This window comes from Papio anubis, unplaced genomic scaffold (genome assembly GCF_008728515.1).
Source record: "Papio anubis isolate 15944 unplaced genomic scaffold, Panubis1.0 scaffold551, whole genome shotgun sequence".
Classification (NCBI taxonomy): Eukaryota; Metazoa; Chordata; class Mammalia; order Primates; family Cercopithecidae; genus Papio; species Papio anubis.
In genome coordinates this window covers 3,694-22,253 of record NW_022165729.1, presented here as the reverse complement: position 1 = coordinate 22,253, position 18,560 = coordinate 3,694, and the positions used below count along the sequence as shown (strand labels likewise).

The following is an 18,560-nucleotide window of genomic DNA, read 5'->3' as shown; positions in this document are numbered from 1 at the left end:
ATTTCCTGAATTTGAAGGTTGACCTGCCTTGCTAGGTTAGGGAAGTTCTCCTGGATAATATCCTGAAGAGTGTTTTCCAACTTGGTTCCATTCTCCCCATCACTTTTAGGTACACCAATCAAACGTAGATTTGGTCTTTTCACATAGTCCCATATTTCTTGGAGGCGTTGTTCATTTCCTTTTACTCTTTTTTCTCTAATCTTGTCTTCTCACTTTATTTCATTAATTTGATCTTCAATCACTGATGTCCTTTCTTCCACTTGATTGAATTAGCTATTGAAGCTTGTGCATGCATCACGAAGTTCTCGTGCTATGGTTTTCAGCTCCATCAGGTCACTTATGCTCTTCTCTACGCTGTTTATTCTAGTTAGCCATTTATCTAACCTTTTTTCAAGGTTTTTAGCTTCCTTGTGATGGGTTAGAACATGCTCCTTTAGCTCAGAGAAGTTTGTTATTACCAACCTTCTGAAGCCTACTTCTGTCATCTTGTCAAACTCATTCTCCATCCAGTTTTGTTCCCTTGCTGGCGAGGAGCTGTGATCCTTTGGAGGAGAAGAGGCACTCTGGTGTTTGGAATTTTCAGCTTCTCTTCTCTGGTTTCTCCCCATCTTTGTGGTTTTATCAAACTTTGGTCTTTGATGTTGGTGACCTAAAGATGGGGTTTTGGTGTAGATGTCCTTTTTGTTGATGTTGATGCTATTCCTGTTGGTTAGTTTTCCTTCTACCACTCACACCCCTCAGCTGCAGGTCTGTTGGAGATTGCTGGAGTAGAGGCCCACTCCAGACCCTGTTTGCCTGGGTGTCACCAGCACAAGCTGCAGAACAGCAAATATTGCAGAACAGCAAATATTGCTGCCTGTTCCTTCCTCTGGAAGCTTCATCCCAGAGGGGCACCTGCCTGTATGAGGTGTCTGTCAGCCCCTACTGGGAGGTGTCTCACAGTCAGGCTACACGGGGTCAGGAACCCTCTTGAGGAGGCAGTCTGTCTGTTCTCAGAGCTTGAACACCACGCTGGGAGAACCACTGCTCTTTATTGTATATTTTCAAAAGCTGGAAGAGAGGATTTTTTAATATCTCCAACACCAAGAAATGATGAATGTTTGAGGTGATGAATATATTATTTATCCTGATTTGATCATAATATATCATGTACATGTATCAAGATATCACACTGTACTCCATATATACATACAACTATTATGTATCAATCAAAATAATAATTTCTAAAATAAAATAAACATAAACACCAAAAAAAAGTTTAAAGATGCCTGGATTCCTGATGCCATGGAGTGCCTCTGTGGCCCTGGACTGACCAACTGCAAACTTTTTGAACATAAAATATAAATAAACTACTAATAAAATACAAAAGTAAACCAAAAAAGAATGTCTCATGAAAGAGAAAATATATACAAAGAGATAGAAATTATAAAAAGGAACCAAATGGAAATCTTCAAAAATCCACCCACACAAAATAAAATAAACTGTTGCAGCTAATAAATGAATAGAGCTAATAAACCAGCAAAGTTTCAGCATAAAACATGAACATGAATAATCAACTGTATTTCTGTATACTAGCAATGAATAACCTTCAAAAGAAATAAAATTTAATTTACAATAGTATCAAAAAGAATGAAACAGGAAAAAATTCAGCCATGGATATGCAATACTTGTATGCTGAAAACTGAAAAACATTGCTGAAATGAATTTAAAAGACCTAAATAAATAGAAAGACATCCATGAAATGGACTGGAAGACTTAATATTCTTAAAAAGGCAATAATCCATAAATTGATCTACAGATTCAGTGCAATTCCTATAAAAAGCCTTATTGACTATTTTGTAGAAATGGAAAAGCCAATCCTGAAATTCACATGAAATTGCCAGAAACAATGAGTAGCCAAAACTATCTGGAAAAAAAAATGAGCAAATTTGTAGAATCCACACTTTCCTAGTTCCAAAATTTTTGCAAAGTTAGAGTCATAAAATGCCAAGACCAGCTCGATCATGGAGACCCTAACCCAGTGGTGCTAGAGGAATTAGAGACACACACACACAGAAATATCATGTGTGGAGTGGGAAATCAGGGGTCTCACAACCTTCAGAGCTGAGAGCCTCAAACAGAGATTTACCCACCACATATTTATTGACAGCAAGCCAGTGATAAACATTGTTTCTATAGATTATAGATTAACTAAAAGTATTCCTTACAGGAAACAAATTGATGGGCCAAAACAAAGGGATGGGTCTGGCTAGTTATCTGCAGCAGGAGCATGTCCTTAAGGCACAGATCATTCATGCTGTTGTTTGTGGTTTAAGAATGTCTTTAAGTGGTTATCCACCCTGGGTGAGCCAGGTGTTCCTTGCCCTCATTCTGGTAAACCCACAACCTTCCAGCATGGGTGTCATGGCCATCATGAATATGTCATAGTGCTGCAGAGATTTTGTTTATGGCCAGTTTTGGGGCCAGTTTATGGTCAGATTTGGGGACCTGTTCCCAACATGTCCCCCTTGTTTGTATTGCAAAACGATAAAAGCAAAGGCATCTTTGTCACAGTGAGCTACTTCTCACAGGAGTTGGGATCTGTATCTGCAGACTATACAAAGACAGACAACACAGATTAAAAGCACAATAATCATTGAAATCACAGAGCTTCCAAGTGTTTTTTATCCATTTTAATGGGTTACTAGCAGCTAATCTGTCAGCAGCTCCTTCAAGCACTCCAGTTCCTGGCATTAAGGTCAGGTGTGCCTGGGATGCTTTAAATATTTGTTCTTTTAATTTTGCAATATCCAAAGACAAGTTTGTAGAGTATCCTTCTAGATTTTTTTATTCTTTCTCAAATTTTGATCTGATTAAGAGCTGTTAATATTTTCCACAAATCCTTATGTTTAGCTCCTAGAGCAGGCCATATCATTTGAGGTTGATGTGCCACTATACTACCATGTTTCCAGATAATAGGAACTCTTGCTCTACTTCTTACCATTTCTACCGTCTGACAATTTTGTTCAGATCAGCTGAACATAGTGTGGCCATGGCACACAGACTGAGAGTTGTACTGCAAGCTAAACATCCCCTTAGGGGACCAATCAATAATGATTCCATAGGAATTGTTGCGCAGCAACTCTGCCTGTTCTGCAAAGCAATCTTCCTAAACAAGTATGTTCATTTTTTCTAACTGGGTCCAATCCTGTTTACAAATAGGTTTTTGAGGGTGTTATGCCTTAATTATAGGAACACATTCATTATGATAAATACTGAGACCAGAAAGCATGTGTAACTGTGTCATATAGTGATTACATCCAGGCATTATTGCCAGCCAAGATCAATAAATACGCCCAATCAGTATAATTGTTCTCTCTGTCAGCCCTTGTTGAAAGAATACTCATGGCAATGGTGATCACCACTATCATAGCTACCAGTAAATTACTCATTGTGACTGGTTGTCCCGCTTTCCTCAGGTTTTCTTCGTCCATCTGCAACAGTTTCTTAATCTGCTCACCCCAAATTATTATTTAACCTATTTCCCAACTTTCTGTTATCAGATCTCTCCACCAAACCAGTTGTTCTGCTTCTGTCTTTGCAGTTGGTTTCTGTAGATGCTGTTCAGCTGCTGTTGACATCTGGTCTTTAGGCAGGCTCAAAAAATTTAAAGTTAATATTGCTAGATTCAATTGTATATGGGGTGTCCCATAATCCCTATTTCCCCACTTTTTGCTTTTGCAATTGCTGTTTCAGGGAGAGATTCATTCTTTCTACTATGGCCTGTCCTTGAGAATTATATGGGATGCCAGTAATGTGTTTAATATTCCATGTAGAGAAAAATGTAGCTAGAGCTTGGCTAGTATAGCCTGGGGCATTATCTGTTTTTTTTTTTTTTTAATTTATTTATTATTATTATACTTTAAGTTGTAGGGTACATGTGCATAACATGCAGGTTTGTTACATATGTATACTTGTGCCATGTTGGTCTGCTGCACCCATCAACTCGTCATTTACATCAGGTATAACTCCCAATGCAATCCCTCCCCCCTCCCCCCTCCCCATGATAGGCCCCGGTGTGTGATGTTCCCCTTCCTGAGTCCAAGTGATCTCATTGTTCAGTTCCCACCTATGAGTGAGAACATGCGGTGTTAGGTTTTCTGTTCTTGTGATAGTTTGCTAAGAATGATGGTTTCCAGCTGCATCCATGTCCCTACAAAGGACACAAACTCATCCTTTTTTATGGCTGCATAGTATTCCATGCTGTATATGTGCCACATTTTCTTAATCCAATCTGTCACTGATGGACATTTGGGTTGATTCCAAGTCTTTGCTATTGTGAATAGTGCTGCAATAAACATACATTAATAGAAGCTGGAATGCCCATCACCGCAAAACACCGAATCACATTAGTAAGCATATTAAAAGCAGTCAATACCTCAATTACAGCTACAAACTCTACTTTTTGAGCTGAAGTATAGGGCGTCTGGAACACTTTACTTTTTGAGTCAGAATAAGAAGCTTTACCATTACTAGACCCATCTGTAAAAACATTTTCAGGACCTTCAGTTGGTTTAAATTTAGTTATTTTAGGGAGAATCCAATTAGTTAATTTCAAAAATTGAAACAGTTTCATTTTAGAAAAATGATTATCAAGAATTGTTCAGTAACTAAGTCCTCTAAAGGCTCCAGTTTCTCTTTACTCAGCAGCCATTGTTCTATCCAAATTGGCTTACCTGTTAACCATTTTAAAGGTATAGGTTCTGGAGGCTTAAAATGGCCACCATCAAAAATGATATCCTAAACCTTGGCAGGAACTTTGTCTTTCTGCTTGAAGCAGTTCCTTCAAACCTTGCAATTTTTTTCCTAGTCCCATACCAGGGACATACCCCATTTCATGCATCATATGTTGACTTTGAGGGCTATAGAATTGCTTTGGAATTAGAACTTGTGCTCCCCATTGTTGTAATAAAGCTCTTCCTCATAAATTTATAGGTACAGAAGTTATAATTAGTTCAATAGTCCCAGGTTGTCCTTCAGGCCCTTCACAATGCAAAATATAACTACTGTGACATACAGCTTTACCAACTCCAACTGTGTTAAATTGAATTGACCACACAGACAGCCAGTGCTGTAGAGAAATGATTGAAGTATCCACTCCTGTATCTACCAAACCTTTAAATTTCTTTCCCTGAATAGTTCTTTCACAGGTAGGATGTTTATCAGTAATTTGATTCACCCAATAAGCTCTTTTGCCTTGTTTGTGCTTCCAAATCCTCCTGTTCATTTAATTTCACTTTTCCCCATTTCCACATATGGCACAATCAGGAGCTGTGCTATGCACTCTCCTGGCTCTGTTTTCTGGGGAACAGAAGTAGATACAAAAATTTGAATTTCCCCATTGTAATCTGAATCAATGACTCCTGTTTGTACTTGTACCCCTTTTAAATTTAAACTAGACCTTCCTAGAAGTAATCCTATCATCGCAGCTGGCAAGGGTCCACAGATTCCTGTTGGAACTTTTTGCAGGAGTTCCCTAGGCAAAAGTCTCACAGCTTTTGTGTAGCATAAATCTACTGTGGCACTACCAGCTGTGGTAGCAGACAGACATTGTACAGGGGTGAGGGAATGGCCTGAGCCTGAAATGCCCTGGTTTGGAACAGGGCATGGGACAGGCCCTCATGGCATTTCCTGAAATTAGGCTCCCATCGTTATCAAATTTAGAGTGACACTGATTAGCCCAATGTTTTCCTTTTTTAAATTTTGGACATATTTCAGGCTCAGCAGTTTTCTTTTTTCCCTATCTGGCAGCCTGCCTCGCTGACTTTTTCTACATTCTTTTTTAGTATGTTTTTTCCTTTAGTATGTTTAGTATGCTTTGCTTTTTAAAACAAGCTCCAGGAAATGGAGTATTTCCTTTATCCACTCTCAGTCCTGCCATTGCCTGGGCTAGCAGAGTAGCCTTATGCACATTACCTCTGATATCATCACAGGCCTTGATATAGTCAACTAAATATGCTTTCCTGAATTTAAAAGGAAAAGGCTCAAATGTAGCTATATTTCCCTGTTGATCTGAGGGGTGTATTCTAACAGGCAACTGTCAAACCTCTAAATCACCCTCTCTTCTAACTTGCTGAATTCCTGCCTGAATAGAACTCAGAGCAGTTTCTCGAGGTGCTGCTCAATCAGTCACTGGGGCAACTACTTTTCGCCCAGGGTCCTCCAGAAAAGAAAAATCTGGGGGGTCAGGCCACTCTTTTTTCTTCAAAATAAGGAGTGGGTACAGAATGGTAAGGATGAACTTCTTCCTCCTTTGCCGCTTTAGCTTTAGCTGGTAAACAAACCTGCTCTGTCACCTGTTCTGTTACTTCATTATACTCTCCTTTTTTCCTTATCATTAGTGTGAAAAGGTTCCAAGGTGGAATGAACCAGAGCCCACACTTGTCCCATTGTTACTCTGATGCTTCCAAGTTCCCCTTATTCATCACAGGGATTGCTTTAAGAGTACTCTGGTGTCCTCCAGCTTAGTTCCACGTTCTTCAACTGTCGCTCCACCGACACTTCAACCTGGATTCGAGCCTACACGTTGGGTGCCGCTTGCTGAGACCAGCTTGGTCATGGAGACCCTAACCCAGTGGCACTAGAGGAATTAAAGACACACACACAGAAATATCATGTGTGGAGTGGGAAATCAGGGGTCTCACAGCCCTCAGAGCTGAGAGCCTCAAACAGAGATTTACCCACATATTTATTGACAGCAAGCCAGTGATAAACATTGTTTCTATAGATTATAGATTAACTAAAAGTATTCCTTACAGGAAACAAATTGATGGGCCAAAACGATGGGTCTGGCTAGTTATCTGCAGCAGAAACATGTCCTTAAGGCACAGATCACTCATGCTATTGTTTGTGGTTTAAGAACGTCTTTAAGCAGTGTTCCGCCCTGGGTGGGCCAGGTGTTCCTTGCTCTCCATTCTGGTAAACCCACAACCTTCCAGTGTGGGCATCATGGCCATCATCAACATGTCACAGAGCTGCAGAGATTTTGTTTATGGTCAGTTTTGGGGCCAGTTTATGGCCAGAGTTGTGGGCCTGTTCCCAACAATAAAAGCCATGTGGCACTGGCAAAAATATAGAAATATAGGTCACTGAAATAGAATTGAGAGTCTAGAAATAAGTCCATCTATCTAAAGTCAATTGATTTTTTTACAATGGTGTAAAGAACATTCAAGGAGGAAAGAACCTCCTATCACCTAGGAGGTTAGCGTTTCAACATATGGATCTTTGGGGGACCCAAACATTCAATGCTTCAAAAAATTGTGCTGGAATAACTGGCTATTTTTATGTAAAAGAATGAAGTTAGACCCTTTCTTTCCTCATACCATACACAAAAATTAACTCAAAATTTACCAAAGACCTAAGTGCAAGAGCGAAAAGTAGAGAACTCTTGTTCACTGTTGGTGGGAATGTAAATTGGTACAGCCATTGTGGAAAACAGTATGGAGGTTCCTCAAAAACTCATACACAGAACAACTACATAATCTGCTTCTAGGTTAGGGGGAAGAAAGAGATGAATAGGAGGAGCACAGAGGATCTTTAAGGAGTCAAACTCTTCTGTATGATTCTGTAATGCTGCTATGCATTTGTCCAAACCCATAGAATGTACTAAACCCAGAGTGAATCCCAATGTAAAGTATGGATTCAGGGAGACAGTATGTCAATGTAGGGTCATCAATGTTAAGAAATATACTACTACTCTGGTGTGGAATGTTAATAGTGGAATAGACTATGTACATGAGAGAAAGAAGTAAATGGCAGCTCTCTGTGTTTTTTGCTCAATTTTGCTGTGAACCTAAAGCTATTTCATTTATTATTTTTTGAGACGGGGTCTCACTCAGTCCCCCAGGCTGGAGTACAGTGGCACAATCATAGCTCACTGCAGCCTCAATCTCCCAGGTCAAGCCATCCTCATATCTCAATTTCCCAAGTAGCTGGGACCACAGATGCCCACCACCACGCATGGCTAATTTTTTTTTTAATTTTTGTAGAGATGAGGTCTCACTATGTTGCCCAGGCTGATCTTCAACTCCTGGCCTCAAGTGATTCTCCTGTTTTGGGCTCTGAAAGTACTGGAATTACAGGAATGAACCACCATGCCCAGCCCTAAAGCTACTTTAAAATATTAATCTTATTTTTAGGAAATAAAATAAAAACCAAATGCATTTTGGGCAATAGCAGAAAAATCATGGTAAACCTCACAGTGTATATGAGAAGGCATCCAAAGATATGTTTTTGATATTGTCAGTGAAATATAAACTTCAGTACAATTTTGAAAAATGTAAATATGACCAGCAGTTAAATAAAAGTAAGACATATAAGCCTCTAGATATCTAGTGGGGGAAAAGATAACAAAAAATGTGAAATGCAATACAAATTATGAGAATATATGAGCTAAAATAAGATCATACACTATCTCTGAGTAATCCCACATCTGGAAGTAATTCAAAATATGGAGTAAGTGCATATATTAACTGCAACAAAAAGGAGACAACATTAATTTACAGAAGAAAATAAATAGTGGTGTACCCACTCAGTGTTTATTGTAGGAAGTTAAGAGATCACATCCCTGCTTCACTCAGCTTCTAACCAATGGAGCAGACAAAAAGGGTCACATCAGGATCAAAGTTTTATTAACAGTAAATCTGTCTGTCAGTTAGGGCTGCTATAACAAAGTAACACAGACTGGGTGGCTTAAACAATATTCCTTGCAGTTCTGGAAGCTGGAAGATCCAAGATCAAGGTGCAGGCAGATCTAGTGTCTGGTGAGGGCATACTTCCTGGTTTTCAGATAGCCATCTTCTCATTGTATCCTCACATGGTGGACAGCCAGAGAGACAGGATAAAGAAGCTCTCTCCAACTTCTTCTTGTACAGGCACTAATTCTATTCATGAGGGCTCCACCCTCACAACCTGATTATCTCCCAAAGTCTCCCACCTCCTAACACTATCACCTAGGAGGTTAGCATTTCAACATACAGATCTTTGGGGGACCCAAACATTCAATTCATAACAGAGTGATTTTTTCTTCCTCCTCCCAATTGAGGATAATTTCTCCTTAACCTTCCCTGTACCTGGACAGAGAGAGCAGAAGTGTGACTATTTATAGTCACATTAGTTCATACAGCCATGATTCACAATACTGACTTTGCACCTGGAGAAAATCGTAAAAATATCACTGTCTTGGCCCACCTCTGTGATTCTGCATTAATTGGTCTGTGGTATGACCTGGGCATCAGTATACTTTTAGAGCTATCACATGTTTCTGATATGCTGTGGGGTTGTTCTGTGCCACTGACACAGAAGATTGAAGCTCAGGGCTAGCCAGAATAAATGTAAAGATTACTAATTAGAAAAATTCCTCCTCTTCCTGTGTATAAGTGGTAGATGAGGGTTACAGAAATTTTCTTGCCAGTTGTTTTACTTCTGCACTTTGAGGTAAGATTGGTTCTCTTTGATGGACACTTGAGGGTGAAGAATTAAATGGTTCCTACCACCAGGTATTTAGCAGCCATGAAAATTCTTATAACAATGACACTGTAACACCATGAAAATTATTTTGACATTATTTTAAACATTTTTGCAAAATTGTATGTAAATTGTTATTATGAAAATATGCATACGAATAAAATTCCTATGTTCTACTGGTAGGATAATTTTTTAATCAAATAAAACACACTAGGACCCTGCTACTTACTCAACGTGTGGTCCACTGAGCAGCAACATTGGCATTACATGAAAATCTATTATTAGAAATAAAAGTTCCATGTAAAGTTTGAAAAGCACTGTACTAGGAAATTGTCAAAAGAAGCAGAAGCAGAAGAAACAGAAGAGGTAGAGGAAGAAAAGGAAAGACAGAGAACAATAGAGAAGAGAATAGAGGGGGCTGGGACAGGATTCCAGGAAAATGTATAATTTGATGAGAAATTAAAATTTCTCATCATTTGTACTCCAGTGCTGTAGAAACTGTGAGCATTTCCAGCAAAAAAAGAACAAAGAACATAGTTGTCAATGGGTGCTTATGAATATTTGCACCTGTTTCGTGACCAGCTACTTTGGGAAATAATTAATAAATATATAATATAGCCTTTTCTCTCTTCAACAGTATAATCCAATTTCAAAAATGATGCTGATGAACTTGAAAAATGGACCATAATCGTCATAACTTTTCTTTTTTTATTATTATACTTTAAGTTCTTGGGTACATGTGCACAATGTGCAGGTTTGTCACATATGTATACATGTGCCATGTTGGTGTGCTGCACCCATTAACTCGTCATTTACATTAGGTATATCTCCTAATGCTATCCCTTCCCCCTACCCCCTCCCACAATAGGACCCAGTGTGTGATGCTCCCTTCCTGTGTCCAAGTGATCTCATTGTTCAATTCCCACCTAGGAGTGAGAACATGCGGTATTTGGTTTTCTGTTCTTAACAGTTTACAAAGCAAAATCGCATGCACAATGTTAGAAGCATAATTAACTCGTGAGGAAAGTAATGCAGGTATTATCATCTCTGGGAAAACCAAGGCTCACAGATGCAAGACTTCAATTAAGATGACACAGTGAGGAAGTGATGGGATTGAGTTGAACAAAACTGGATGAAGCCTGATGACTTCAAATCCAATGCACATGGGTGGCATATGTGCTGATTTATGCAGTGCACTCTGTAAGATTAACACCATCAACAATGGAAGAGATTGATAGCAAGGAGGCCCATTGTAATTTGCATAGGATGTGATAAAGATCTAGATGACGTAAAAATTATGAGAACTAGGTATAGTTCAATTTGGAGAGGAAATATGGAATACAAGCCGCAGGATAGTTGGAGACAGATGACCAAAGTTTGACTCCAAGCAAGTAATTTATTCTCTCTGTGCCTCATGGGGGCAATTACAGCAATTACTTCATCAGGTTGCTGAGTGACATAGTGACATAGTGAGTTAATATGTGGAGAGATCCTAAAACAGTGTCTGACACATAGTAAGTGCTATATAAAAGCTATTGCTGCTGTTCAGATGCAAGAGGTTTTAGGAGGATTAATTGATAAGCTTCAAAACATATCACATTAAGCCAATGGTCTTGACTGTAGCTACATATTAGAATCATTTGGGGAACACTTAAAAATACTGATGCTTAAGCTTTACCTCACAGCAAGTGGATCCAAATCTCTAGAGTGGGGGCCCAGGAAACTGAATTTCTTAAAACTCCCAGGTGATTCTAATGTACGGTGAAAGTTGAAAAGTACTGATATAGACAGAGGAAGAATTAGGCTTGACTTATTGTAACCTTAGATATCAGTGGTGATAATGGCAATAAATGAAGAGCTGTGGAAATGAATCTACTGTGAGGATTTAGTTTCCTAGATTTTCATTGTAAGGTGGTATTAATTTGAAAAGAGAAGTGACATATTTAGAGTGAATGAGTTCTGTAACAGGATGAGACAAGCATAGGCAAGGTGCCTAAGACTTGAAGTAGAGGGAAGAGATGTCACACAGGGTACAGAAAAGATGGAGAGACATTAGAGGCCACCAATGGTACAATGTCAAGGGAGCCAGGCATATGGGTGAAGTGATGGTTCCCAACAAACTATGTCAAAACTCACCAGCAGACAATGTAGATTAAGCATTGAGATGAGACCACTACATGTTTCCAATGCTTTGAGAAAGGTAGCATGTATTGAGTGAACAGAAGATGCTGGTGAGAAGACAGTGTGGAAGTAGTCAGGGGAATATAGAAATTGTATCTGAAATGGGGAGATCCCAGGGACTGAAGTAGTACCTTGGGATGGGGGTAGAGGGACTTATAGAGGAATAGAGACAGAGGTCAGCAAACTCAGTAAGGAGAAGCAGCAGAGAAGACCACATCTTGGCTGGACCAATAATGACCAATAATGCTGAAGATGTCCCAAAAAGAGTGTTCTGTGATTGTCAAGGTGCCTTCTAGAGTTCTTATAACTCTAGAAGCTGTAGATGTCCTGGAAATCCTCAACACAGAAAACGCTGCTTACAATTACATTACAATCTATTTGAGTGAAGCTGCATCTCAAGTGGGGTGGAGGGCAAAAGTCAATGCATAAAAGTGAAAATTGAGTACCCTCAAAATTACCATTTTAATCTTTTAAGAAGCACCAAAATAGAGACCAATTTTCCAGCTGCCAAAAAGCTAAGAAAAGTCCCAATGCTTTAATCAGTGTTAAGATAGTTCACTCTTCCTTCTTTTATGCAACAAAGTAGTTAGCTTGCATTTTTCTATCTATATTTTATTTTTAATGCACATAAAAAATTAATTAAAAATATATAAAATAGAACTCATATGCATCAGAGTTAGATGCTCACACTATAAGAAACCCATGGAAATTAGGGCTAACTTACGGAATAGTAGAATTGTGATTATCATTTCATACTCACTCTGGGACATATTTTTGCTCATTGAATGGAATAGGTAGTGAACTTGACAGCCCTATTTGTCTAAACTGCTGTCTTCCCTTACTTTCTGATATACACAAACACACTCCCACAAGAACGCACACCAACCTAAATGTGACGATGATTAACTCTACTGCCCTTCCTTTAGTTCATAGTTTCACAATCCTATCCTCATATTCCCTCAGAACTCTAAAATTAAAACCACCCAGACTTGGTAATTCATTTTCATCCATTTTGATAAAATAAAAGGCCTGATGGAGGGTGTCCAGAGGTATGTTGATAAAGAAGCCCTGATGTTATGTGTCTATGAATATACAATGTTTATGGCTCTATCAAAGCAAAACATTGACAAGAAGCAAATCTAGAGTTCCTTAAGTTATCTAGGCCCTCCCTCCCTCTGATATTCCTCCCTCTGATCTCCCCAAAACCAACTCTGCTTATAATATGCCCATAACTTTTCTCGCCTATTCAATATGGCCCACAGCAGGCTAATCAGGGGTCTACCTTCCCCCATTCAAGCAGCCTGTGGAATGCACCCTTGACATCCTTATTGTGGAGGCTATACACAAAAGGGTTGGCCAAAGGTGTAATAGCAGTATACATTACTGAAGCCACCATATCCTGATGCTGAGAGTTCTGGGAGGGAGGTTGGAAGTAGACCGAAATGATGGTGCCATAGAGGAAACCAACCATGGTGAGGTGGGATCCACAGGTGGAGACTGCTTGGTGGCGACCAGCAGCTGAAGGCAAACGTAGAATAGTGGCCCCAATTCAGACAAAAGATGGTACAATGAGGGCACAGGGGCCCAGCATAAGGAAGCCACCCTCAAAGAATATGGCCAGCTCATTAGAATGTGTGTCAGAACAAGAGGCTCGCAGAAGTGGCCGGTGGTCACAAAAGAAGTGAGGAAGGTTAACATTGCTCCCAGCATCCCGAGTCCAGCAAAGAGGCAGGATGAGTCCCACATGCAACATGGTGTGCAGTATGGACACTACCCAGCTCAATGCTAGTAAGCAGGTACACCGTTGGTGATTCATTACCAAAATATAGTGCAGGGAGTCGCAAATGGCCACATAGCGATCCAGAGCCATGACAGCAATGACAAGCGTATCTGTAACCCCAAATGCATAGAAAAAAAAGAACTGAACCAAGCAGCGGGCAGCAGGAATGGTTGGGTAATCAGAGACCAGATGGGCCAGCAACTGGGGCAATGTGACTGTGGATAGCCCCATGGCTATCACAGAGAGGCCACGAAGCAGATAATACATGGGTGAGTGGAGTCTGGAGTCCCAGGAGATGAGCAGCACTAGTGTCACATTCCCCAATATGGTGGCCAGGTAAACAGCCAGGAACAGGAAGAAGAGGAGAGTGTGGGAGATATTAGTTCTTGAGAACCCGAGGAGCAAGAAAACTGGAGAGTGTGAAGCATTAGAGGCACAGCTCATGATGAGTGACAGTCTGCCTGAAAGACAATTTAAGTCAAAAAGAAACTCATGGATCTGAGGTTAGGGATCATAACATTTCTATTTAATTATATTATGTTACTCAATATCATTAAAGACCTAGATTCAACCTTGACCATCTATGCTCCCTCTCTAAGGTGTAGGATTTCGCTTCCTTAATGTATTTATTTTCTCCTTTATTTCTTCCTTTTCACCCACCGTAGTGACTTGTTCCATCTACTTCACAAGCCCTACTAAAGTTCCACCTACAGTGAAAAACTCTTCATTCATACTTGTCTGTTCATCCAACTATTTCTTATCTTTTTCCAGGGGCTGACTGCATGAAAGAATTATCTATATTCACTGTCTCTGATTCCTTACCTTCCATTCATACCTCAGCCAACTGCAATCCTCATGATTTCTTCTCGCTGAACCTGTATGGAAAATAACATACCATTAAAACACATACCATATAAAGAAACAATTCTTCTGACAAAGCTGACATTTTTATGTTTCCTCTAAGATCTGGAACAAGACAAGGATGTCCACTTTTACCACTCCTATTCAACATAGTACTAGAAGTTCTAGCCCGAGCAATCAGGCCAATGAAAGAAAGAAAAGCCACCCAAATTAGAAAAGAGGAAGCCAAATTATCCATGTTTGCCGACAACATGATCTTATATTTAGAAAAACCTAAAGACCCCATCAAACAACTCTTACATGAGATACTGCTTTAGAATGTCATGAAATTACCTGTTCTTTCTCTTTGTTCCCTATGTTAGTTAATGGCATTATCATTATCATCTGCCTGATGCACAAACAAAAAACTGAAGGAATTACTCCATCATCTCCCACATCCAATCACTCATTAACTTCTATGTTTTCCCTTATATCCATTCTTTGCTGTTAGTCTACTATGACTGTTTAAGTTTTTGCATCTCTAACCAATACTAATTTCTATAACCTCATTACTGGTTTCTCTACTTATCTCTCCTGATAGGGTTTCCATACTGATACCAGAATAAAACTTTCAACATGTGACTCTGTGTTTAAATAGTCAGGGACTTCAGAATAAAATCCAAATGGCTTAATCTGTCTTGTATGGAACTTTCATTATTAGTACATAACTTCTCTTAGGATTATACTGAGTCACATATCCAGTGTTTTGTTTTGTTTGTTTCAATTTTTTTTTAGACAGAATCTCGCTCTGTCACCCAGGCTGGAGTGCAGTGGCTCGATCTTGGCTCACTGCAACCTCCACCTCCCAGGGTTAAGTGATTCTCCAGCCTTAGCCTTCCAAGTAGCTGGGAGTACAGGCACACATCACCATACCCAGCTCATTTTTGTATTTTTAGAAGAGACAGGGTTTCACCATGTTGGCCAGGTTGGTCTTGAACTCCTGATCTCATGATCCAACCATCTTGGCCTCCCAAAATGCTGGGATTACAGGCATGAGCCACCATGCTCGGCCCCAATGTTTTAAACTAGACATTTTTTCTCAATTCTCAAACATGGTAAGCTCTCACACCCCTGCACATCTTCCCATTATTTTGAGAATTTGGGCTTTCTGAAATATGAGGTACATAATACAATCATCCACACACACCCACTCAACACAAATAGAAATTTAGAGAAAATATAATAATCATACTTTTAAAATCATAACTGAGCTTTCAAGAATGTAAGGGAAATATAAGAGTCTGTAATCAAAGAGGAATATGAAAAATTAATATCTTAAAACTATCTGTGATGGTGGAGATAGTGAAGGCAGGTGAGAGGTGGCAGGTAGGTTCAAGGGCATCACATCAGTCTTCATAGTTCACAGGCTTGATTATTAACATCCATGTAGAACAGATGAGAGCTCAAACCTGTACGAGGCAGGAGGTAGAGATCACCACATAAATTCAGGACATTCAAAAGGCTAAACTTTCAGCGAAAGGGTATACACAAACAGGAAAACACACACACACACCTACACCCACACAGGGTATGTGAGAACTAATGAAAATTCAGTTATGGATCTGTACCACATAAGGAGTGGATAATGCTAATTTACAAAATATATACATTTTTCTAGAACCATCAAAATAAAAAAGTAACATAAAAATTATCCTCATACAGGTAAAAGCATTGGAGTATCTTATAGAAGGGAACATAAAACTTCTCCTCAGTGACTTACAGACTCTAGACAGGAATCCCACAAACAGAAACCCACCAAAGACAAGCTCACAATTCAAAATTACAAAACACACATAATGTTTATTCATTATGAAGATATTCATCAATCAACAAATAATGTGAATCGCCTCCTCGAAATGTCATAAAATTAACCAAACTGTTAAGGAATATACATTATGTTTAAAGTACTTAGCGTCTAAGAGAGAAAATAAAGATTATAAGAAAGAAGTAATCAGAAAGAGAAAACATATTTTTAAAGCCCCAAAAAGAATTACTAGAAAATAAAAACATTCACATTGAAATGAAAAACTCAATGGATGGGTTGGACAGTGGCTGAAGAGAGAAGTTAGTTCTTTTTAAATTTTTTTTTTTTTGATAGGTTTTGGAAGAACAGGTGGTATTTGCTTATAAGAGTGAATTCTTCAGCGGTGATTTCTGAGATTTTGGTGCACCCATCACCCAAGCAGTATACACAGTACCCAATTTGTAGTCTTTTATCCCTCACCTCCCTTCCACCCCTTCCCCCAAGTCCCCAAAGTCCATTGTATCATTCTTTTGCCTTTACATCCTCATAGCTTAGCTCCTACTTATGAGTGAGAACATGCAATGTTTGGTTTTCCATTACTGAGTTACTTCACCTAGAATAATGGAAAGCAGCTAATTCTAAGAAAAATACCCAGAAGACAGTACAAAGTGACCAAGATAATACGAAGAGGGTTTGTATTCATTTGTTTTCACCCTGCTGAAAAAGATAATATGAAGGGTATTTGTATTAGTTTGTTTTCACCCTGCTGATAAAGACATACCCAAGACTGGGCAATATAAAAAATAAAGAGGTTTAATGGACTTACAATTCCACAAGGCTGAGGAGACCTCACAATCATGGCAGAAGTTGAAAGGCACATCTCACATGGCGGCAGACAAGAGAAGAGAGCTTCTGCAGGGAAACTCCCCTTTATAAAACCATCAGATCACTTTGGGAGGCCGAGACGGGCAGATCACGAGGTCAGGAGATCGAAATCATCCTGGCTAACACGGTGAAACCCCGTCTCTACTAAAAAATACGAAAAACTAGCCGGGCGAGGTGGCGGGTGCCTGTAGTCCCAGCTACTCAGGAGGCTGAGGCAGGAGAATGGCGTAAACCCGGGAGGCAGAGCTTGCAGTGAGCCAAGATTGAGCCACTGCACTCCAGGCTGGGTGACAGAGCGAGACTCCGTCTCAAAAAAAAAAAAAAAAAAAAAAAAAATCAGATCTCGTGAGACTTATTTAAAATCATGAGAACAGCACAGGACAGACTGCCCCCATGATTCAATTACCTCCCACTGACTCCCTCCCTCAACACATAGGAATTCAAGATGAGATTTGGGTGGGGACACAGCCAAACCATATCAAGAGTTAAGAATCTCAGGAAACAAAATAAGAAAACCCACTATATATCAAATAAGTCCAAGGAAAAAATATGGACACTACATACCAAAAAAATGGAATTGGACCCTTATCTTATACCATTTACTAAAATCAACTCAAAATGGACTAAAGACCTAAACACAAGTCCTGAAACCATAAAATTCCGAGAAGAAAATAAAAGGGGGAGACTCATTGACATTAGTTTTGGCAGTGATTTTCTGGATACTACATCAAATGCTCAGGCAACAAAAGCAGTGGTAAACAAGTGAGACTACATCAAACTAAAAAGCTTCTGCACAACAAATGACGTAATCAACAGAATGAAAAGGCAGCCGACAGACTGGGAGATAATATTTGCAAACAATATATCTGATAAGGGGTTAATATCTGAAATATGCTTAAAAACTTATACTCAATAGCAAAACAATAATAATAATAACCAAGTTTAAAAATGGGCAAAGAGGCCAGGCATGGTGGCTCATGCCTGTAATCCCGGAATTTTGGGAGGCCAAGGCAGGCAGATCACTTGAGGTCAGGAGTTCGAGACCAGTCTGGCCAACATGGCAAAACCTCGTCTCTCCTAAAAATACAAAAATTAGCCAGGTGTGGTGGAACATGTCTGTGGTCCCTGTGAGGTTGCTGTGAGCCGAGATCACACCAATGCACTCCAGCTTCGGTGACAGCGCGAGACTATGTCTCAAAAAAAGGGTAGGGGTGGGGGCAAAAAGAACCTGTATTAGTCCATTTTCATGCTGCTATAAAGAAATACATGACAGCCTGACCAACATGGAGAAACCCTGTCCCTACTAGAAATACAAAATTAGCCAGGCATGGTGGCACATGCCTGTAATCCCAGCTACTCAGGAGGCTGAGGCAGGAGAATCGCTTCAACCCACGATGCGGAGGTTGTGGTGAGCAGAGATCACACCATTGCACTCCAGCCTGGGCAACAAGAGCGAACTCCACCTCAAAAAAAAAGAAAAAAGAAACAAAAAATACCCAAGACTGGGTAATTTATAAAGGAAAGAGGTTTAATTGACTCACAGTTCCACACAGCTGGGGAGCCCTC

At 39.6% G+C, this 18,560-nt stretch overlaps 1 protein-coding gene across 1 annotated transcript; it reads right to left on the bottom strand.

Annotated features, from left to right (window-relative positions):
• Positions 1-10,383: 10,383 nt before the first annotated feature.
• Positions 10,384-14,507, bottom strand: LOC101022406 (olfactory receptor 1B1). The gene is given in 1 exon segment (XM_021927180.2): positions 10,384-14,507. A coding segment is annotated over 1 exon segment (954 nt). The 5' UTR covers positions 13,910-14,507; the 3' UTR covers positions 10,384-12,955.
• Positions 14,508-18,560: the final 4,053 nt, after the last annotated feature.